Here is a 24899-nt window from a genome sequence, read left to right as displayed (position 1 = left end):
GAGAAAATAGAAACTGGGATTTACCTCCGTGTTGTGAATTTCTAACGTTGTTTTCTTATAATGGTTCATGTTCTCCACGCCTAGATTGGTCACCGTGAGGAAGCCAAATCGGATCCGAGAGTCTCTTTCTAAAGGCCAGTACTGGCCACACTTTCTCCTGCCGCCCTCCTCAAAGCTGAAGACAACACAGAGCAAGGTAAGCCTTCTGTCCTCCCTCTCCACAGCAGTAAGCCTGCTGTCCCCATGATCTGCTGTACCCCTAGCAGCAATGTCATCTCTTGCATTGCTTCTAACTGGTATCTTGGCTTCTGGGCAGGTAAGGAAGAACACCTTCGTTCTAAACACATATAATGACAGCTAATTTTCTGCATGTACTCACTTAGCACACATTTACTGAGTGCCTGCTACACCATTTGGCCCCTTTTCTGATACTTCTTGGTACCCTTCACACATCTGGGATAAATACTGGGTGGACAAAAAAAGACAGTAGAGGAAATGTGGTGGGCCAGACTGAACTCTCTGTCCTGTGTCTCAGCCACTGTTCATTCCCTTCCCCATTACGGGCCCTGGGCTGAGAGGAGTGGGAAAGGCACAGCTCCTGGGAGCCAGCATGAGGTGTGGGTAAAGGCCTAAAATCCACGTCACTGCCCTTTAGTGGCTCCAAAGTGCTCCATGGTGGTCCTTCTTCCACCACCATCTCTCCAGATCAAAGGCGGTTGTGACAGTGCCACGAGAAAGGGAACTGAGCAAACATTTTCATTAACTTTCTTCTCCTCATCTGAAATAGGTTATCGTTATCATAATGACAATGATGATACTAATGAATTTGTATCCTAAGGTTTTGGCAGATATGCAGACCAAAATTTCAAAAGGGTTCTTTGCATCAAGAGCTTCCCTGCCTGACCTATTATGTTTCATCTCTCTTTTTGCAATTCTCTTATAGGCAGAAATACAAATGAGCAGAAAAACGATCAAAAGTAGCAGGGAAGGGGAGAGCAGAGGGGAACTGGTAATTCAGAAGCCAGGAAGACAGCTGCCCTTTGGAAGTAGGGAGCAGATTAAAAGTGAATTACCCCACATTTCCCAGGACTTCCGTTAGTGGATGAGGCCAGGACCTTGGAATAGCTTATAACTGGCACAGGGTCACCAGAGCCATCGATTAAAGTTTTTTCAAGTTAGATCTATCAATCTCTACCATTCCCTGGCTATGTTAATTCTGGGTCCACTAAGAAAAAGCTAAAACATCTCAAACTCTTTGCCATGGCTTTTCTAATCCTCATTGTTCTAAGAGTTGAATCCCCTCTGGAATCCTCCATGCTTACAAACAGGGTGGGGGCAGAGTGCAGTAGGAAGAAAGAGGGCTCACCGGGTGGTCATGACAATCACCAGGACTTTTTGCTCCCATACCATGAGCCAGAAGTCACGATAGGTATTCTCCAAAGGGCCTGGAGTAAAAGAAGAAGACAAGGAACATAACTCTGGGAAGCCCTTCTTTCCTTCTCAGGCGTTTCCGGTTTTCTCCCAACTAGTAACTCCCAAGTACAGACACCAGCTCCCTGCCCTTCTCACTACATCCCTGCTTTTCAGGGTGGTCCTTGAACTACTGGCACCAGCACTATATGCAAGAGTGTTAGAAATGTGCAATCTGGGGCTCCTGGGTCAGTTAAGCATCCAATTCTTGGTTTCCACTCAGATCATGATCTCGTGGTTTCAAGAGTCTGAACCCCACATTGGACTCTGCATGGGCAGCATGGAGCCTGCTAGGGATTCTCTCTCTTTCTCTCTCTCTCTCTCTCTCTCTCTCTTTGCCCTTTCTCCACTCACACTGTCTCTGTCTCTCTCAAATAAAACTAAAAAAAAGAAAAGAAAAAAGAAAGAAATGTGCAGTCTGCATTTTAACAAGATCCCAGTTGAAGCCGTAGGTAGGTTATAGTTTGAGAAATACTGTTACACACCCTCTCAAGAGCCTTACCATCAGGGCTTCAGCTGGCACATCCAGACAGATGGTATCTACTATGTACACACTTCTAGCTGCTTTCATCTCCCCTAAGCTTATAAACATCAGTAGCTTACTGAATCACTCCCCTTCCATATCCCATCATGGGTCTCCTCAGACCCAACATGCTTGCAATCCAATCTCTTCCTTCAAAATGAGCTTTCTCTCTCTACTTTCCCATGTCTGTTAACAGTACTGGCATTTGTAAATCACTCAGTTTTAAAAAGTCAACTCTGACTTATCCATTTCCTTTATCTCCCAGAGCAGCCACCAAGTCCTAGAGATTTTCTGCCTTTGAATTGGTTTTGGTTTTTATCCTTCTGTCCCCATCTTGCTCTCCCGGCCCAATTTCACTGCCACACGGACCACATCGTCTTTTGCCAAAGTTACTATATCATTCTGGTTTACCTTTCTGAATAGGACTCTTTCTCTCTCAGTCTATTCTGGATGCCCCTGCCAGTTGAATCTTTCTAAAAACTTCCTTCATCACAATATAGACAGCTCTTGATGGCATAGCTGGATCAAAACGGCTTAACCATTTAATTCATATGGTCTTACATTAGTCGTTTTACTTTGTGAGAATTAAACATGTCTCGGCAAACATGGTACTGAGGGTAAGAGTCACGTTGTCAGTTTCCCTTTTTATTTTTATTTATTTATTTATTTTTTTCAGGTTCCCTTTTTAGAGTTAGAACTTCACAGGGCTGAGCGCTCAGGGGAAACCTGGAAGATACCTGTGGGCCACCAGCTCCCTTTTAATCAAGGAGCTAATCACTTGGGGTAATTCAATGTGTGATCCAACATCACCTAACCTCTTTGGGCTTCACTTTCCCAGTGCTTTTTCCTCCTCTGCTTACAGGGAAGAAGGGCAATATTAAGGGCTAATTTTGTCCTGGAAGTGTGCTGGTTTCACTGCCATTTTTGCTCAAGCCTTTTAGCAGCATTAATGTTTCATGATACTAGAATTCCCTCTTGGCAGAAGTGGACACTGCCAAAAGCATATAAAGTCTTGGAAACAAGCTAAATGTCTACCAAGAGAGGATTAGTTAAATTATGGCCTATCCCCAATTTAAGCAGTCCATAAAGGCGATTTTGTAAGACCTGTTACTTTAAAAAAATTTTTTTTTTTTTAACATTTATTTATTTTTGAGACAGAGAGAGACAGAGCATGAACGGGGGAGGGTCAGAGAGAGGGAGACACAGAATCTGAAACAGGCTCCGGGCTCTGAGCTGTCAGCACAGGGGCCCGATGCGGGGCTCGAACTCACGGACCGCGAGATCGTGACCTGAGCCGAAGTCGGCGCTCAACCGACTGAGCCACCCAGGCGCCCCAAAACCTGTTACTTTTGCTATGAAAAGGTATTCACAAGATACCATCAGATGAAAAAAGAGGTAATATATAGCAAGAGCCCATTTTGTTAGCTATTTTGTATGTCTGTATCTATTTGATCACACAGAAAACAGTTTGGAAGGAGGTGCGGCAAAATGTTAACATTATCTCTGAGTCTTAGCGTTATGATTGAATTTCATCCCATCTTCTAAATTTTCTACAATGCACTTCCATTACCATCGGATGCATGTGAGCAGATACTAAGAACTCCCTTTCCCCATCTCTGACTCCTGGCCTTGTCCACATCCCGCTATTCTGCACCAAGCAGCACTCATATCCTTTATCTTCCACATTTACATCACTGGCAAAAATGGTGTTGCCAATCAGCGCACCTACAACCCAGATACTACTCAGACTCATGCTTGGCAAAGAAGGGTCAGAATTTCCTCCAAGGCATCAGAGAAATTTAGAAGGGAAAACTGCACTTCCCAGATCAGTGGTTTATGCTGACATGGGTGAAACAATCCTCTGACTTGGCTTGCAAGGACTTTTGAATCAAACAGACATACGTTCAAATCCGGGCTCTCCCACTTACTACGTGTGTGATCCAACATCACCTAACCTCTTTGGGCTTCAGTTTGTTCTTGGGTTAATAAATGTTCCTTGCAGAGTCTCTGTAATAATTGGATGAAGATTATATACCTAATATATAATAGATACTCTCAAGAGATGACAGACATTATTTGTAGAAATATTATTATTAATGATAATCAGAGGGGCACCTGGATGGCTCAGTTGGTTAAACATCTGATTTTGGCTCAGGTCATGATCTCACGGTTCCTGAGTTCGAGCCCCTCATCAGGCTCTCTGCTGTCAGCACAGAGCCTGCTTCAGATCCTCTGTTTCCATCTCTCTCTGCCCCTCCCCAACTCACGTGCACTTCCTCTCTCTCTCAAAAATAAATATATTAAAATAAAATAAAATAAAATTTTATAATCAGAATACTCAATATAGCCAAGAAAGTTAGCCAGGCAAATCAAATCAGCCTTCTCCACATCACAAGACCCCATTTTTCAGTCCTAAGAGAGTGCTGATTCTGTCCAAAGGTGATCTATGCTTGACTCAAAAAATCTCTCTCATACTCTTGGAGGAGTTTCTTCTGGACAAGTCCTTCAAAGCTGCCCTAAAGGATCCAATCCCTGCATAAATTACAACTCTAAGCAGTGGCTTTGCCTTATAAATCCGAGAAGGAAGCATTCTGAGGCACCCTAGAGCCAATCCTCACCCTCCATAAGTCCAACCATGCCAAGGCCATATTCCTCAACAAAGCCCCCACTTTCAGGCAGATCACATCATATCCTGTATGCCAAAAATCTTTCCTGATAATTCTCATTTCTTCTTAGGGTCTTGAAAGGACTCCTTTTGGAGGGAGTGGTCCCTTCTAGGGGGAAAATATAAACCTGTGACCATCAGACCAATTAACAATGTACCAAGAATCCATTTTTTTCTCCCTCAACTTTTACTTTGAAAAATTTGAAACTGATGAAAAGTTGGAAGAATACTACAATGTACTCATATATTCTTTAGCTAGAAAGCTATCATTTTTAGCTATCATTATAAGACATTTGTTTGTATATACATACACAAGAATATTTTTTAACAGAACTATTTAAAAGTTAGTTCCAGACATTATGACATTTTATTCCTAAATATTTAGGCACATATTTAGAGTAACAAAGACATTCTCCTATACCATTACAATAACAATACCATTAATCACACTGAAAGCAATTAAACACTGATACAATAATATTATCTAATACACAGTCTCCAATTGTCTCAAGTTTGTCCTTAATAGCTTTTTTCTCTAAACTGAGGTTCCAATCATGGGAATGTGCTTTTGGTTATGCTATCTCTTTAGTCTCCTTTAACCTAGAGCAGTTTCCTGCCTTTATTTTTCATGGCATTAACTTTGCAGGATCTAAGCCAGTTTTCTTCTAGTATGTCCCACCATCTGGATTTGTCTGGTTTATTTTTCGTGATCAGATTTAGACTTAAAAACTGGCCACAAACAATACAAGTTATGTTGTACAGTTCTCACTGTATCACAACAGAGGCATAATATCTATTACTGGTGATATTAAGTATGATCACTTGGTTAAAGAGGTAATTGCCAGATCTCTTGCTGGCCATGGTCAGCGATGGTCAAAGGGCCTAAAGCCCATAGGGTGTCTGTTACGTGCTCCTGTGTTATGATCTCTTCCCACCCTCTTTGAAGGCAACTTGGTATTCTCCTTGAGATGGCAGAGGCCAGGTCACGAGTAGTACTGGGGCCCAAAGGAGCATTTATAGAAACTCTATCTGAAATCTTCCTAGAGTCCAGTACTTCATAGTCAACTAGTATAGACTATGCATGTCAGAAGACTGCTGGGTGCTCTCTGATGGCACAGGGACCAGCAAAAGTCTCTTAGGACAGCAACACCCTTTCACAGATTGGACTGAATCTCTGAGAAGTCCCACTGCTGTTTCTGGCCTCCTGGACACAAAGAGCATCTCACTGGCCACTGAGTTCTGGTGTCCCATTCCCCTGGGTTGGTAATACACAATCCAAAAACTTGTGGCAGTGTTATATTCAAATCTCCAGTTTATCTCTGCAGCGAGTTTCCAAGCATATCTGGTACAGAAACTCTATACCTCTCCTCTGCCTTCCTGAATAACCCTCAGTCTTTATGAAAGGCCAGGAGCTAGTGGCCACAACATCACCTCAAATGATCATTTCCTTTAAAAACCATGCAATCATCTGGTGCAAGAAATCACAGGTAGATGACAAAAAACCAACTTTGAGGGGCAGACAAACTTACCTTGTGTACCAATGTAAGCATTCTTCTGCTTGTAGCCATCCATGAAACTGGCATTGATGTAATCTGTCTAATGATAAAAAGGAAATATCATTGCAGCTGTGTGGAATATACCATTTGGATGGGAAAATTATATACTAGGTAAATAAAACCCAACGTGTAGATATTCTCTTCTTGTCAGGCAGAAAGTGAGGAAAGCGTCAGTTCAAAACTTAACTTCTACAGATGTTACTGGAACAAATGGATACCCACATGCAGGAGAAAAAAAAAAAATCAAGCTGGCTTGTTCCTCACACTATACATAAAAACTAACTCAAAACAGATCACCTAATGTAAGAGCTAAAATTACAAAACTCTTAGAAGAAAACATAGGGTTAAATCTTTGTGACCTTGGGTTAGGCAAAACCTTCTTAGCCATGACACCAAAAATACAAGCAACAAAAGAAAACCAGATACACTGAACTACATTAAAATGGAAAACTTTTGTGCTTCAAAGGACACCATCAAGAAAGTAAAAAAGGGGCACCTGGGTGACTCAGTTGGTTGAGTATCTGACTCTTGGTTTCAAGCTAAGGTCATGATCTAGCAGCTTAGCTTACAGGTTCGAGACCCTCATCGGGCTCTGCACCGACAGTGGGAAGCCTGCTTGGGATTCTCTCTCTCCTCTCTCTCTGCCCTTCCCCTGCTCATGCTCGCTCTCTCTCTCTCTCTCTCTCTCTCAAGATAAATAAATAAACTTAAGAAAAAAGAGTAAAAAAAAACCCACACAATGCACATATTTGATAAGGGACTTGTATATAGAATATATAGAGAGCCTTCACAATTCAATATTAAAAAGACAACCCAATTTTATTTTTATTTTTTTAAATGTTTATTTATTTATGAGAGAGAGAGAGACAGAGCACCAGTGGGGGAGGGTCAGAGAGAGAGGGAGACACAGAATCCAAAGCAGGCTCCAGACTCTGAGCTGTCAGCAATGCCTCAATGCGGGGCTCAAACTCATGAACTGTGAGATCATGACCTGAGCTGAAGTCGGACGCTCAAGCAACTGAGCCACCAGGCGCCCATGACAACCCAATTTTAAAATGGGCAAAGGATCAGAATAGCCATTTCTCTAAAGATACACAAATGGCAATAAGCACAAGAAAAGATGCTCAACATTATGAGCCATCAGGGAAATGCAAATCAAAACCACAATAAGTGGGGCGCCTGGGTGGCTGAGTCAGTTAAGCATCCGACTTTTGATCTCAGCTCAGGTCTTGATCTCAGGATCATGAGTTCAAGCCCCACATTGGGCTCCACACTGGGCATGGAACCTACTTAAAAACAAAAAACAAAACACAATGAGATACCACTTCATACCCAATAGGATGCCTACAGGTACAAGTGGATAATAACAAAATGTAGGCAAGGATGGTGCAAAAACTGGAACCCTCATATGCCCCTACTGGGAATGTAAAATGGTGCAGTCATGTTGGAAAACAGTCCAGCGGTTCTTCCAAAGCTTAAACACAGAGTTACCAAATGACCCAGCAATTCCACTCCTGAGGGAAATGAAAACATATGTCCACAGAGAAACTTACACAAATATTCATAACAGCATTATTCATAATAGCCAAAAAATGGTATTCACCTGCTGAATGTATAAATAAAAGTGGCATATCCATATGACGGAGTATTATTTAGCAATACATGGAGTGAAGTACTGCTACATGCTACAACACAGATGAACCTTGAAAACATGCTGAGTTAAGAAGCCAGACACAAAAGGCCACATATTGTAAGATTCCATTGATACGAAATGTCCAAAACAAGCAAATCTCTAGAGACAGAAAGTAGACAAATTGTGGGGGAAATGGGGTGTGACTGCCAAGGGTGTGGAGTTTCTTTTTCAGGTGATAAAAATGTTCTAAGGTTGATTGCAGTGGTTGCCCAACTCTGTGAATGTAAGAAAAAACCACTGAATTATACACTTTAAATGGGTAAATTGTATGGTATGTGAATTACATCTCAACAAAGATGTGAACTACCGAAAAAGGAGTCCATTAAGATTTGTAGCACTGGTTCAAAACCAAAAGGGAGGCAAGCCAAGCAACCTGAGTAGGATCATCCTGTCCATACTGCCACACACAAAAGGCAAAGCATGACTGGAGAAGGAAGAAAGCTATACCTCATATCCAGGACCATCAAAAGCATGGGCCAAACACCCAGACTCCTTTACTACCTGAATTAACACAAAGCAATAGCCAGACAAATTCAGAGGCATCTCAATGAACAGCTCTTGACTCAATTCTCTTCTGGGGGCCTTCTCTAATCTCCCAGTGTTTTCAGTCTTATTTACTTCCACATCATTAGCTATCAGGGAAATTAAATAGGATTTAGTCTTTATTATTTTTATTATACCTTCTCACAAGATCTCTGCCAATGTCCTTTAATCCAAGCTGATAAAAGAGAAACACGGATGAAGCTACAGTGTCAAGTTTTGGTATAACTAGTTGAGGGGATCTACCAGTTACGATGAATAGCAGAGGGCGTGAAGGGATATAGGAGGACAAAAGGAAAAAAGTCCAATGTTAACCTAGAGAAAGCTCATACTCCACTCTACTCTGGAGAGGTCGGAGTGACTCCCCAATCCATCACTTTTTCTCCACTGGGTTCCACCACTTGGAAACCAGTCTGAATTGTCAGTATCCACAGCCACCTTGAGAAGACATCTCCATCTCATGGTCGTTACTTGAGTATGTGTCTGTTAGGCAGCCAGTCTACCTCGTCCTCCCACAAATTATTTAGTCAAGAGTTTCCTGCTTTCTCCTTTCACAGCAGTTGATTTTGACCTCATACTACTAGTGTGTTCTACTCTGACTGAGACATCTTCACTGAGCTAAGGGATCATTCGCAGCAGACCCAGCAAGCTAAAAGCCTCACTCACTCCCAACCAGACTTGCTCAATCCAGGGCCCACCACCGTCAGTCAAAGCTATCCTCTGCCCAGCCTGGCACATTCAAGTGGTACACCCTGCAGGACCCAAGTGAGAAGGCACAGAAAGTACAAAGGATTTACCTGGTACATGCCAATCAACACTATTCTATAAGTAATATATGGTATATAGTATTATATATTATATATATATCACATATATATATATATACACTATATATATGATATATATATACACACACTTACACACACACACACACACACACACACACACACACACACAGCTGTTACTTTTGGAACTTCATGCTTTGAAAAGAAATATCACCTCTTTAAAGGAGACTTACTATTTCTTTATAACCAAGGAAACCAGCTTCCAGTAAGTATCCTTGTCTCTGAGAGTACTAGGAATTAATATCAGTAATTTCAGAAGAATCATCAAAAATTAAACCTGAAAATGACCTCAGAGATAAAGTAGAGATTTTGGGGCAAACTGAAATAGCAGAGAGAACCAAACTAAGTACACTTGTTATGGGCCATGTTCAATAGAAACTATGACTAATAGCTTTATAATTCTAGAAGCAAATCTGGTGAACAATTCACTCATAAACCTGAATCCTGAATCCTCCATTTACTGTGGAAATAAAGCTGTTGCCAATGTTTGCAGTAATTAAAGGAGCATAACTCAAGTGATGATCTTCAGATTAATTATAGGATGACTAGAATAGTCTGCTGGTATACTGGGATTCACTCATTCATTCACAAATAATTTACTGAAGGTCTGATATGTACTGTTCTAGGTACTGAAGATGGAGCAGTCAAGAAGACAGGTAAATACAGATATCTGACTCCAGATCCTCAGCTCAACCATCATACTCTTACTCCTTTAGAGCATATATTATCATGATCTCAATAATAGTGATGAACTTGCTCTAAGTCAGCCAGGCTCTGAGCTAATGTTCCTGCAAGAAAACCCTTTGTAAGGGTCCTGGACAGGGTTATGAATTCAGTTTATGTGCTTGAAACAGTAGGGTCAAAAGAGATAAAAACCATGATGATAGGGTCTCAACCCACATATCATATATGCCCAAATACAAGGCAATGATTTTACCAAAAATTATCCCCCAGAAAAAAGAGAGGGGATATAATAAGACCCTATAATGTATGTCATGTTAAAGGGGCACTATCTGAATTCCTTTGCTTTGAACAACAAGCTCAATCAACGCTGGGTTTTTTTAAGTAATGTCTACGCTCAATGTGGGGCTCAAACTTATAACCCTGAGATCAAGAGTCGCATGCTCTACCAACTGAGCCAGCCAGGCACCCCTCAATGGTGTTTTTTTTTTATACATACGGAGGGCACTAGACAGAATTGGTATATCAGAAGAAAAAAGAAGAAATGTAACACATATTTAGTCATTGACCTCAAAACTCTAAGTGTTGGATATTGCTGTAAATAATTATATTAAAAAAGACTTTTAAGGGGCACCTAGGTGGCTCAGTCGGTTGAGCGTCGATCTCACGGCTTGTGGGTTTGAGCCCCATGTCGAGCTTTGTGCTGACGGCTCAGAGCCTGAAGCTGCTTTGGATTCTGTGTTTCCCCTCTGCCTGCCCCTCCCCTGCTCACACTCTTATCTCTCTCAAAAATAAATAATAAAACATTAAAAAAAAAAAAGACTTTTAAGGGGCATGTCAGCACAGAGCCCATTTCAGATCTTCTGTCTCCCCTCTCTCTCTGCCCTTCCCTTGCTAGCAAGCTCTCTCTCTCAAAAATAAACATTAAGGGGTGTCTGGGTAGCTCAGCCATTTAAGTATCCAACTTCAGCTCAGGTCATGACCTCACGTTTGTGGGTTTGAGCCCTGCACTGGACTCTGGGCTGACAGCTCACAGCCTGGAGCCTACTTCAGATTCTGTGTCTCCTTCTCTCCCTGTCCCTCCCCTGCTCATGCTCTGTCTCTCAAAAACAAATTTAAAAAATAATAAAGATTTAAAAAAGGAGGACTTTAAAAAAGAATAAGTAAATGATTATACTACAGAGAATGCATAAGATATAGGATAAATGAAAAAGAAAAACCTGTGTTAGTGTTATGCTAATAGGTTTTTCTGGCTTAGGATAAACTTTTCAGTGACAATACCATACACTTAAAAGGAAATAAAAATTCTATGTGCTCTGGAAAACTGTTCGATTGGCTCAGGAAGTAGCTCAAATGAGGACAAAGCACTGATGTTAAAGGTGCACTTGAAGAGTTTCACTAAATATCTATATTAGTATATTATAAGTGTGATTTTTAAAATGAACAGATATGATCAAATTCATACATTAAATAATATAATTAATTGACCACTTCAACTCTATCCCTAGATATTTATGTATACACTAGTTGTCCAAAATTATTTTCGTATCTTCTAGATGGAAAAATCACTTACAATTAGAGTTGCCTTGTATTGATACATATATACACTCACTAACACGGTAGACAACAGAACTCTCATTTTACAACAAGTAAAAGGAGAAATCATTGAACATTTATCAAGCACCTACAATATACCAGACCTTGCCCTATCAGCATCTACATAAATTTTCCATTTAATTTCTGCTTAGTATTATGAGATGGGTTGATAGGTAACAGACTAGTATATAGCAAAGTTAAAACTCACATCTGATCTCTCTGGCTTAGAGTCTATGTTCTTTCTGCTATGGTATCAGTAAGCCTCACTTTGGAAAGTTTCCCTCAGTGCTCCTGAAAGACAGCATTTATCTGACTACCTGAGTATAGCCACTTCGTTTTGTCAACTTCACTCTCGTTTGGTCCAGGCAGGGCACATCCCCATAGCGGTTCTTCTCTAGGTTTCCTGGAGACCTGCAGAAAATGAAACAGACAAACTAAAACAAAGACAGAGAAAAGGTGGAAGCAGTGTGTATGTGTGCATACGAAGTGTGGCAGTGCAAAGGTGGATGTCAGTCACTGTTGGCGGTGGAGACTTGGATCTGTTCATTGCCTAGCCTATCCATAGTCCATATCATTCAACCTTTTTAATGATATGTATGTATTCCTGTGGAAATAAAGATATTTCCATTTAAAAGAGAAAAGGAAAGGGAAATAGGGGGACAGCACCCCCCAAAAAAATCCAGCTGCTAATAAACCTAAGTCCAGTTTAACATGGTAGGTTGACAACATATGTTTGACTCCACTCCATCTAGTAGCCTCACTAAAATGACAATAAAGGCACTAATCGGTACAAATCCCAAAAGTGACAGCAGAGACATCAGCAGACAAAGAGTGAAATCTATTTTGGCAGAGAGAATACAGATGGAAAAATTTGGGCTGACTTCAGCCAAACAAATGCAGAAAAATAGGACCCACGACGATATCTACAGAGAGACACAATGGCTCACTCTCATAACTCCCACACCTTGGAAGGCAACGTGAGGCACAGGGCTAAAAACAGAGGAATAAATGAAAAGCTGAATTATAGAAAATGAGAATTCCCTGCCCTCATCTCCCTGTCCTCCCCTGTCTTACACTTATATCCTAGCTTGGACCCTACGGGCAAGAGAGTGGAGAATTCCTCTCTGGAGTAAGTGAATACCCCTACATGAAAGAATTCTATCATCTGGAATACACCAACAACTAGCTAGCTGATTAGTTAAACTTGAAGATCACCCATTAAAACAGCATTTCCAAGCAGGGTTTAAGGACTCCACTCCTAAGTATAGAGTACTTACAGCCAAGAACCTCCATGTAATTACAGAAAGCTCCAACACAAAAAAAGAGACCAGTCAAACACATGGCAGGGAAAAAGCACAAAAGAGAATCATTAAGAGCAAATAAGTTCTAAAAGGCTATAATTAACACCCTCAGAGAGAAAAAGATACTGTATGTATGAAAATAAGAACAGGATGCTACGAGAAAGGAACAGAGAAGAAAAGCTCTTAGAAAATAAAAATGATATCCAAAATATAAAACTTTAATAGAAGAGATGAAAAGAGAAAGTTGAAGAAATTTTCCAGAACAAAACAAAAATTCAAAGTGATAAAAAATATGAGAAAATTTTAGTCAAATAAGACAATCATTCTAGGGCAGGAGTCAGCAAACTATGGCCTGGCCAACCTGTTTTTGTAAATGGAAGTTTTACTGGAACACAACCAAGCCTGTCAGTTCAGTACTAGCAGAGATTATTATACTTGCAACAAAGATTATAAAGCCCAAAAGCCTAAAATGTTTACTATTTTGCCTTTCAAGAAAAAGTTTGTCAATCTCTGCTCTGGGAGATCCAACCAGGCTGATAGAAATATTCCAGAAGTAAAGAACTGATACAGTACAAGAAAAGAAAGAAAGAAAAAGAGCTAATATAAAAAAAAACAACAACAAATAGTCCTATGACTAAAGAACACAAGCCTTCAGGTGAAAGAACCTATCAAGCACCCAACAAAATGAATGAAAAAAAAAGGGACCCACACCAAGCAAGGCATATCATTGTGAAATTTCTAAATGGAAAGATAGAGATTATCTAAAAATGTCCAAAAAGACTTGAGAAGGCTTGAGAATAAAATCAGATGATTTAGTAGCATTGCTACCAAATACAGAGGGATTGTTTTAAAAATTCTGTTAAACCTAACCAAAGATATAAAAGACCTGTATGCTGAAAACTATAGAAAGCTTATGAAGGAAATTGAAGATACAAAGAAATGGAAAAACATTCCGTGCTCATGGACTGGAAGAATATATATTGTTAAAATGCCAATACTACCCAAAGCTATCTACACATTCAATGCAATCCCAATCAAAATTGCACCAGCATTCTTCTCGAAGCTAGAACAAGCAATCCTAAAATTTGTATGGAACCACAAAAGACCCCGAATAGCCAAAGTAATATTGAAGAAGAAAACCAAAGCGGGAGGCATCACAATCCCAGACTTTAGCCTCTACTAAAAATCTGTAATCATCAAGACAGCATGGTATTGGCACAAAAACAGACGCATAGACCAATGGAATAGAGACTCCAGAATTGGACCCAAAAAGTATGGCCAACTATCTGACAAAGCAGGAAAGAATATCCAATGGAAAAGACAGTCTCTTTAACAAATGGTGCTGGGATAACTGGACAGCAACATACAGAAGAAGGAAACTAGACCACTTTCTTATACCATTCACAAAAATAAACTCAAAATGGATAAAGGACCTGAATGTGAGACAGGAAACCATCAAAATCCTAGAAGAGAAAGCAGGAAAAAAACCTCTCTCACCTCAGCCACACAATTTCTTACTTGACACATCTCCAAAGGCAAGGGAATTAAAAGCAAAAATGAACTATGGGGGCCTCATGAAGATAAAAAGCTTCTGCACTGCAAAGGAAACAATCAACAAAACTAAAAGGCAACCGACGGAATGGGAAAAGATATTTGCAAATGACATATGAGACAAAGGGCTAGTATCCAAAATCTATAAAGAACTCACCAAACTCCACACCCAAAAAACAAATAATCCAGTGAAGAAATGGGCAGAAAACATGAATAGACACTTCTCTAAAGACGACATCCAGATGGCCAACAGGCACATGAAAAGATGCTCAACGTCACTCCTCATCAGGGAAATACAAATCAAAACCACACTGAAATACCACCTCATGCCAGTCAGAGTGGCTAAAATGAACAAATCAGGAGACTATAGATGTTGGCGAGGATGTGGAGAAACGGGGAACCCTCTTGCACTGTTGGTGGGAATGCAAACTGGTGCAGCTGCTCTGGAAAACAGTGTGGAGGTGCCTCAAAAAATTAAAAATACACCTACCCTATGACCCAGCAATAGCACTGCTAGGAATTTACCCAAGGGATACAGGAGTGCTGATGCATAGGGGCACTTGTACCCCAATGTTTATGGCAACACTTTAAACAATAGCCGAATTATGGAAAGAGTCTAAATGTCCATCAACTGATGAATGGATAAAGAAATTGTGGTTTATATACACAATGGAATACTACTTGGCAATCAGAAAGAATGAAATATGGCCTTTTGTAACAACGTGGATGGAACTGGAGAGTGTTATGCTAAGTGAAATAAGTCATACAGAGAAAGACACAGACCATATGTTTTCACTCTTCTGTGGATCCTGAGAAACCTAACAGAAGACCATGGGGGAGAGTAAGGAAAAAAGAAAAAAAGGTGGAAAGGGAGGGAGCCAAACCATAAGAGACTCTTAAAAACTGAGAATAAACTGAGGGTTGATGGGGAGTGGGAGGGAGGGGAAAGTGGGTGATGGGCATTGAGGAGGGCACCTGTTGGGATGAGCACTGGGTGTTATATGGAAACCAATTTGATAATAAACTTCATATTAATAAAAAAAAAATAGAAAAAAAATTCTGTTATTATTTCCAACCTGGAATTCAATGCTCTACCAAAATTTAAGTGAAGAAAGAAGATGGGGGACCGATTAACCAAGAACCAATAAAGGAAAGTGAGGAGGGAAATCAGGAAAAAGCTGAGGAGCAAGTCCAGACAACACCAACTTCAGTTGAGACTAGAGCAAAAAAAAAAAAAAAAAAAAAAAAAAAAAACCTAAAAATTCTGCAAGTGAGGACTCCAGGGGAAAATAAACAATCAATTCATCATGTGATATATTTGACCACTTGGAAAATACTAAGAACAGTATAAAATAAATTTAATGAAACATAGGGGAAAAAATAAAGCTACGAACATGGAAAACTAAAAACAAATTTAAAAATTAGGTAATTAACTCCAAAAGAAACAAAAAAATTGAATTAATAAAATTTAATATATTTGATTTCCTAGAAGCCCATTTAGTTCTGCAGTAGAAAAAATTTCATAGTCATAATAATGTGAACAGTAACTACTGATTTAATAAAAAATTATGACATAATTATATTGGAAAAACAGTCAAAAGGGAACTGGAGAAAGAGTGTAAGAGCCAAAGCATACCAACCAATAAAACCAACCAAACAAAAATCAATAAAGAGCATTATAAGGACTTTATTTACAATCATAGAAGAAATACAAGAAGAAACAACTATAAGAGTTGAAAATGGACACCTAAGGGCGTGTGTGGCTCAGTCGGTTAAGCATCCAACTCTTGATTTCAGCTCAGGTCATGATCTCAGGGTCCTGGGATCAGCCCCCCATTGGGCTCCATGCTTAGCTTACAGAATACTAGCTTAATATTCTCTCTCTCCCTCTCTCTCTGCCCCTACCCCCTCGTGCTCACTCTAAATAAAATTAAAAGAAAAGAAAAGAAAAGAAAATGGACACCTAGTAGAACTGAGGGTAAGGCTAGAGACAGCCATTAATTTCATCATTTCTTTAAAAAATTTTTAATGTTTATTTTTCACAGAGACAGAGTGTGAGTGGGAGAGGGACAGAGAGAAGGAGACACAGAATCTGAAGCAGGCTCCAGGCTCCAGGTTCCAGGCTCAGCACAAAGCCTGACTCGGGGCTCGAACCCACCAACTGTGAGATCATAACCTGAGCCGAAGTCAGATGCTTAACCAAGTGAGCCACCCAGGCACCCCTCGTCATTCCTTTGGTACTATTTTATAGTAATATTATATTTCATTTTGTAAATGAATTATTGTAAATTCTTTCTTTTATATAACAGTTATATATAACAGCTATATATATATATATATATATATATATATATATATATATAAAAGTTATATATAACTTTTATAAAACGAACTCCTTCTTTTATATAACAAAAAAAGGATGCAGCAAATATGGCAAAATATTAAAAATTGTCAGTATCAATTCTGGTGATAGGAAGATAGTTGTTTATCATGTTATACTCTGTACTTTTCCATATTTAAAAAAATTCCCTCTTCCCACACAAATAAGCCCAGCTGATATTTTACAAAGTTCCAAGGACAATTTAATGGAGGAAGGATTTTTCAGCAAATGGTGCTGGAGCAACTGGATAGCCACAGGCTTATACGCGCATGCACAAACACACATACACGCGCATACACACACATACACGCACACATACAAAAATCAACATCAACCTAAACCTTACACTTTATACAAAAATTAATTCAAAATGGATCACAGAATTAAATAAATGCAAAACATAACACTATAAAACTTTTACGTAAAAAAAAGAGAAAATCTTTGGAATCTAGGGTTAGATGTTCTTAGATTTGACACCAAGAGTGTGATCCATAAAAGGAAAAAGTGATTAAAGGACTTGACCAAAATAAAACCTTTTGCTTCACAAGGGACCCTGTTAAGAGGATGAAAAGACCAGCTACAGACTAAAAGAAAATATTCATAAGCCAGTATCCAACAAAGAACCTATATCTAGAAAATGTTTTTAAAAATTCTCAAACCTCAACACTTTTTTAAAAAGTCCAAACAGAAAGTGGGCAAAAGGCACATTTTTACAAAGAAGATATACAGATGGTAAACAAGCACATGAAAAGATGTTCAATATCATTAACTATTAGAGAAATGTAAATTATACCCACAATGGGATCTCATTACACACCTGTCAGGACAACTAAGATAAAAAATAGTGGCAACATCAAATGCTGGGGAGGATGCAAAAAAAAAAAAAAAGGATCATTCATACATTGCTGGGGCATATGCAGAATGGTATGACCACTCTGGAAAACATCTGGGTAGTTTCTCATAAAACTAAACATCCAATTACCAAGTGACCTAGCCATCTAACTCATGGATATTTATCCCAGAGAAATGCAAGCTTATGTTCACACAAAACCTAGACATAAACGTTCATAGTAGTTTTACATGTAATAGCCAGAAACTCTGAACAACCTAGGTGTCCTTTAACAGGTGAACGGTTAAACAAACCATTCATACCATGAAACACTACCTAGCAATAACAAGGAATGAACTATTGAGACATGTAATAACAACTTGGGTGAATCTCCAAGGAATTACACTGAGAGGAAAAAGCCAATCCTAAAAGGTTCCATATAGTAGGATTCCATTTATTTATTTATTTATTTATTTTTTTTAACGTTTATTTATTTTTGAGACAGGGAGAGACAGCATGAATGGGGGAGGGTCAGAGAGAGAGGGAGACACAGAATTTGAAACAGGCTCCAGGCTCTGAGCTGTCAGCACAGAGCCCGATGCGGGGCTTGAACTCACGGACCGCGAGATCATGACCTGAGCCGAAGTCGGATGCTTAACCGACTGAGCCACCCAGGCGCCCCTCCATTTATTTTTTTAATGTTTACTTATTTTTGAGAGAGAGAGACTGAGTGTGAATGGGGGAAGGGCAGAGAGAGAGAGAGAGAGAGAGAGAGAGAGAGAGAGAGAGAGGGAGAGAGAGAGAGAGAAAGAGTCTGAAACAGGCTCCAGGCTCTAAGCTGTCAGCACGGACCCTGATGCAGGGCTTGAACTCACGAACTGTGAGATTATGACCTAACCTGAAGTCGGATGCTTAACCAACTTAGCCACCCAGGCGCCCCAGTATGATTCCATTTATATGATAACATTTTTGAGATGACAAAATCTTAGTAATGGAAACCACATGAGTTGTTGCAGGGGTTAGGGATGGGGAAGGGTGGGACCAAGGTATGTGGTGATGTATTCTTCTGTATCTTGACTGTAGTGATGGATACACAAACCAATGTGTGGGCTAAAGATTGCATAGAACTAAATACACACACACACACACCCACACACACCCCCCCACACACACACTCTAAAACTGGGAAATCTGAGTAGACTGGTGTATAATATCAATATCCTAGTTGTGATATTATACTATACTTTTAGAAGATATTATCATGGGAAAACTGTGGAAAGGGTGCATGTAATATCTGTTATTTTTACAACTTTATATGAATCTACAATTATAATAAAATGATAAATTTTTTTAATGTTTATTTATTTTTGAGAGAGAGAGAAGAGAGAGAGACCAAGTGAGGGAGGGGCAGAGAGAGAGGGAGACAGAATATGAAGCAGGCTCCAGGTTCTTAGCGGTCAGCACAGAGCCAGATGCAGGGCTCAAACTCAGGGACCATGTGATCATGACCTGAGCCGAAGCCAGACACTCAACTGACTGAGCCACCCAGGCGCCCCTAAAATTTTTTAAAGAACATCTTTTGAAAAAATGGTGCAGGGGAGAAGAAAAGAAAGAAAGAAAGTCTCTTGGTCTATGGCATTCTGGACAACGAGTACTCTGATATCTACTTCATAATCTAGAATTCCAAGGGAGACATAGTTTGTTTTGTATAAGCAGCTTTATTGGAACTTGGTAAAAGACATAGACCTGGAGCTAATGGGGATTCTGGGTTCTGGCTCCTGAAATGGGGGGCTCATTCATTCAATAAAGAGTGAAGATTAGGAAGTCCTTCCGTAGGGCTGGGAAGTGTTCTCTGATGATAACATGATGGCTGGTTTGGGTGATGCCAAGAGGACAATCTAAACTTCCTTTTTCTACTGGGTGGAGGCGGACCACAGTAGAAATGACATCTCAAGGACCTCACAGCAGAAGTACCCAGAATAAGGTTAGGAATCCCCAGGACAAGAATGCATGCTCTTGGAGCAGCCCAGTACTCGTCTCTGCCCAGTACTTCCTTGATTCAAAACTGTTACAAGGAGGGTTGGGGAGGTGTCTGGGTGGCTCAGTTGGTTAAGTGGCGACTACAGCTCAGGTCATCATCTCGTGGTTTGTGGGTTCGAGTCCCACATCGGGCTCTGTGCTGACAGCTCAGAGCCTGGAGCATACTTCAGATTCTGTGTCTCTCCCTCTCTCTCTGTGCTTTCCCCACTCATGCTCTATCTCTCTCTGTCTCTCAACAAAAAATAAATGTTAAAAAAATGTTTTTTTTTTAAAAACTACAGGGAAAAACTAGTTGGGAGAAAGATTGGATGCATACATAGAGATTGTAAGTTGGTAAGAAACAAACAGCTGTGTGGGAGAAAAGAATACCCTGCACTTGAAAATTGCTCTGCTTTTTTGTTTTTTTCTTACTTCCCTTTGCATTCTTGCTCTGTTTATTGACTGATTTCTCAATTGTTTCTTCTTTCTTACTCCTCTTATCAGTTTCCTAACTCATTCTTTTCCCTCTTTCCTTTTGCTAAAAGGCTCTCTCCCTGAATCTTCTTTACAGCACACTAAGCTGGACAGGAATTATAAGGGGAAAGAGGTATTCACAGAATCATGGACTCCGAAAACATGTAAGCTACACAAGTAAGTAGACATCAGAGACTAAGATCACATATTACACAGAGGAAAACCAGGGTGCAGGGAAGGGAAATAACGTGTATAAATCACAGAGGGGACTTCTGGCTATGCTGGAACTTGAACCCGGGACAGATTCCCTGGTTTTCAACAGAGCTTCACTTGGAGAGACAGAAATTTCTGCTGCAGCCAATGAAAAAAGTGTAACATAAATGAGAGCAGCAGTAAAGAGAAATGATCTATGCCCTATGGCCAACAATTCTTACCGAGTAATTATGAACCAGTTATAAACTAGCCAGGTAGTTCTGCAGTAGAATTTGGATAGAAGGAAAATCCCACAAGGCTAAATGCCTAAGAGTTAATTCTTTTCTGTTACTGTGAATTATTTTAAATGTTCCAGTACCCTCTTCAGAAAGCAAAGTGACTTTTTTTTTTGGTTTGTTTTGTGTGTGTGTGTGTGTGTGTTTGTTTTTGTTTTTTTTTTTAAGAAAGTAATGTTATACTACAAATGCTCTAGGGAGAAACTGCCCAAATAGAGAGCCTACATTTTTGAGCCAACATTTTTGTTTTTTCCTAAAAACACTTGCATTTCAGAAAAATATTTTAAAATGTGTCCATTATTACATGGCTCCCCTGTCAGTACTGAAGACCTCCAGAAATTTCAAAATATGGGATACTGGCAACAAACCCCAAAGCAGGAGAGGCGTCTTTCTGGATAAGAAAAACATCATCTAAGTGAGAGTGATGCTTCGTAATGTGGAAGGGCCTCTGTTAAGGAAATGAGGTGTGGAAGGAGCTGTTGCCAACACACACCAGAAGCATGTTAGTGACCGATTGTTGTCCCAAACCTTTCCTACTTACATAGAACAGTGGAAAGTGCCAACAGGGTTCTCACGGCGGATGTCTTCATACTCCTCATATATCCCCCGCTTTTGTCTGGTGCTAACATAGTCCATCAGCTCTTGGATGGTCATGGCGTGGGGACCCGGAACATGTACCGAGTCCCAGTCTAAGGCAGGAGGGAGGGAGAACAGGATGATCTCATCGAAGGGATCTGGGTGGCCGTTCATCTGGGGTAGGAATTGGAAATTCCAAGTGGCAAGGTCAATTTTGACGTATCCACCCAGGTTTTCTGGAAGGCACTCCCTGGGCAGGTGCTGGGTGACCTCAGAGGTCTTTAATATCTGAATCTGGAAGGCCAAAAAGAACCATGTGAGTACGTGGGGGGGGGGGGGGGGAACATAGATAAATTGAAGATAAAGAATAAATGTGTTTATATTAGATTTAAAGAAGGGGATGAGATTTGCTTGAAATACGTGGTATACTTGTGAAAGAAGTAGACTGCATTTCATCTGCCTGGGATTGAAGTCTTTTTCCCAAGTGTCTGACTTCCAGGAATGTATATCAAATTCATTCCTGGAATTAGGGGTCCTTTTATAAATCTTGAAAGGCTGGTACTGTGAACAAAGCCTTTATACTATTAACAAGGCTTCCCAGTGCCATCTCATGCAGGTATTTGCCTTTTTGACTACTAAGAACGCACAGGTAGTGATTTTTTTGGTCAACCCCATACTAAGGTAACCAACTCTAAGCCTGGTGCTTTACTCACAGCTCAGTATGGATGTTCTCAAAGATAGCTTTCTATGAATATAACGCAAGACCAGCCACCCAGAGACGGGGTAGCCCAGGAAAACTGCACGAAAAGTAATCCGAAGTCTGCTCTCTGCTTAGACACAGCCTTACTGGACCAAATTAGCCTAGTTGGTTCTCCGTGAAATCTGCGTTGAATGGGAATGCTTGTCTCTCTTACTATTGCCTCTTCTTGGAATGTCCTCTTTTCCTCCTCAGCCTCTTCAAGGAGCAGCTTATAAAGCTGACCTCTTCTGTGACGCCCTCCCTGACTGCCAGAGACAATATTCTCCTCTGGGCTCCTTCCTGCAGAGCCACAGTTTTCTGCACTTTTGCCTTTGTGTTCCCTATCAGGACCATGAACTCCTCAAAGAGAAGGAAAGTCTCACTCAATTTTTAATTCCCAGGGCCCAGAGCCTGGACTGTAAAGGTGCTCATGTATTTTGAGTTTATACGCACATTTATACTTACATAAACAAGTGCAAGAACTTGCCTAAAGAGGACTCTCAAAGAGTTACCTTGGAAAAGATCTCTCCTATTCCCAGTCACTAGGTCTCCAAGTACTTCCACAGAGCCAAACGTCTTCAGTTTTCCCCTCCAACACAAATCTCCTCAGCTATAAAGATCTGCATTGTTATCACTAATATAACCTCATAATTATTTTTTTTTTTAATTTTTTTTTTAAAGTTTATTTATTTTTGAAACAGAGAGAGACAGAGCATGAATGGGGGAGGGTCAGAGAGAGGGAGACACAGAGTCCGAAACAGGCTCCAGGCTCCAAGCTGTCAGCACAGAGCCCGATGTGGGGCTCAAACTCACGGACCGTGAGATCATGACCTGAGCCGAAGTCGGCCGCTTAACCGACTGAGCCACCCAGGTGCCCCTATAACCTCATAATTCTATATTACAAAAATCTCTAATAATATTTCACACTATATTATGACATAACTCTTATTATGTCAATGCCCTTTCTTTCAAGGGTGAGAAATGAATGAATGAATAAAACCATAATCTTTCAGTCCTGGAACATTCAGGGGATAATAAAGATAAATTTAGAAAACACTTTTGAAGTTAGGAAACAACAAGCTGTTTTCAGAGAAAATGCCAGGAATGGAAGTAGAGAGAGATAGTGAGAGCTTCTCCTCTACCACCCTGGTGGTCAAAGGGACGGATTAGTATTTCCAGTTGAACAAATTCAAACACCAGTTCAACTAATGCAATTCCATTAGAGATTGTTAAATATGCATGTACAGCACTAGGCTAAATTTTGGAAGGGGGAGCTATCCTTAAGTTATCCATGGGACACACTCCTTCAGTGCTATCTTTATGCAAGTTGCTATGGAGGGAGAGTGCCAAACAACTATGTGTAGCTCCTAACTTCAAGAAACTTGGAATACAGTGGGAGAGGGAGCCTGTACTGAGCTGAGTAAAGAATAAAGCAGAGAGGGGCACCTGGGTGGCTCAGTTGGTTAAGCATCTGACTTCGGCTCAGGTCGTGAACTCATGGTCTGTGAGTTTGAGCCCCACGTCGGACTCTGTGCTGACAGCTCAGAGCCTGGAGCCTGCTTCGGATTCTGTTTCTCCCTCTCTCTCTGCCCCTCCCCTGCTCATGCTCTGTCTCTCCCTGTCTCTCAAAAATAAATAAACATTAAAAAAAATTTAAAAAAACAAAGAATAAAGCAGAGAATATAAGTGGATACGTTAAGAGAAGCAGAAAGCACTTTAGGAGACAAACCAGGAGAATTTTACTGAAGGTAAAAAATTAATTGGCAGGTTTCAACAGTGGAGATGGGAATGTATCTATCCACCTCCAAATAAAATAAAGCTTGCCTTACCCTCTCCCGGACTTTGTCCTTCAGGAGGAGGCTGATGATGGAATAGGGCACTCGGAACCATATTGGTGCTCCCACAATCAGCACTTTCTTCAAACGAGCAGGAAATGCTCCCTATGGAGAACACATATGAAAATTTAAAGATATTAGTTAAAGCACACTGGAAGCTGTGACCGTTCGAGCACAAAGTATAGGTTTTCTGCTCTTGTCCCCATCCTTACCCAGCAGGGGGAGTCTACAGCCTAATTTGCGTTTCATTTCAGTAACTACAGAGGTGGTTAAAAATTTTCAAATTATACACCTGACACTAATATAACACTATATGTTAACCATACTAGAATTAAAATTAAAAACTTAATAAAAAAATTAAAAGCTGGTTTACTTTTAAGTTATGTTATGTTCTGGGTGCCTGGGTGCCTCGGTCATTAAGCACCTGATTTTGGCTCAGGTCATGATCTTACAGTTAGTCCCACATCTTAGTCCCACATCGGGTGAGCTTGAGCACGCTTCTCTCTCTCTTTCTTTCTCTCTCCCTGCCCCTCATGGGATTCTGTCTCTCTCTTCCCCTCATTCACTTGCACCCTCTCTCTCTCTCAAAAAAAGTTATGTTCTTATTAACATAAGCTTTATGGATCAAAAATATACTGAGTTTTGTCAGCATATATGTGTGCATCCTTAAGTTCTCCTTATTAAAACTTTAAGAAAAATTAAATCATGAATGAACAGAACATGAAACATCTCTCATAACCTTTTTTTCTGACATCTGTGTGTTTATAAATCATTTTTTAAGCCATCTCTTCATCTATTTTTGTATTCATTTATTCAATCAATAAATATAATCTAGTGGACACAAGGGCAAATGAGATATAAAGGCAAGGAGACACCTGATCTGCATAAAGCATAAGAATAAAAAAGTATTCATTCCTAATCCACAACTCTTGGTTTCCTTTGGTTTAATATCCCAGGCCTTCTCACGGGCAGGGATACCAGGTAATATTGGCATTACTGGAAGAAATTACTCCCAAGGAATAAAAAAACAAAAAACAAAAAAGAGGGAATTGTAGCTAAATATCTCCTACAACTTTCTCCCTATTCTTTTTCAAAAAATTGATTCTCAATTTGATATGTCACTCTCTGGATATTCTTC

The 24899-nt window shown here is 40.1% G+C and overlaps 1 protein-coding gene across 5 annotated transcripts in view; it reads right to left on the bottom strand.

The window, feature by feature from the left end:
- The window catches only part of PTPN9 (protein tyrosine phosphatase non-receptor type 9), an 83067-nt gene that overhangs the window by 4139 nt on the left and 54029 nt on the right, over nucleotides 1–24899 (bottom strand). For 3 of the 5 annotated variants that reach the window (XM_045449025.1, XM_045449022.1, XM_045449023.1), the window contains exons 6-12: nucleotides 23756–23866; nucleotides 21153–21481; nucleotides 11887–11980; nucleotides 8355–8408; nucleotides 6188–6254; nucleotides 1367–1445; nucleotides 25–175 (exon numbers count right to left, since the gene is read on the bottom strand). In XM_045449025.1, the coding sequence (XP_045304981.1) occupies nucleotides 25–175; nucleotides 1367–1445; nucleotides 6188–6254; nucleotides 8355–8408; nucleotides 11887–11980; nucleotides 21153–21481; nucleotides 23756–23866 (885 nt within the window). The remainder of the gene's footprint in view (nucleotides 1–24; nucleotides 176–1366; nucleotides 1446–6187; nucleotides 6255–8354; nucleotides 8409–11886; nucleotides 11981–21152; nucleotides 21482–23755; nucleotides 23867–24899) is intronic. The other 2 variants (XM_045449026.1, XM_045449024.1) reach the window with 1 other exon arrangement.

This window comes from Leopardus geoffroyi, chromosome B3 (genome assembly GCF_018350155.1).
Source record: "Leopardus geoffroyi isolate Oge1 chromosome B3, O.geoffroyi_Oge1_pat1.0, whole genome shotgun sequence".
Classification (NCBI taxonomy): Eukaryota; Metazoa; Chordata; class Mammalia; order Carnivora; family Felidae; genus Leopardus; species Leopardus geoffroyi.
The sequence above is the reverse complement of the archived record's forward strand: the minus strand, read 5'-3'. Positions and strand labels throughout refer to the sequence as shown.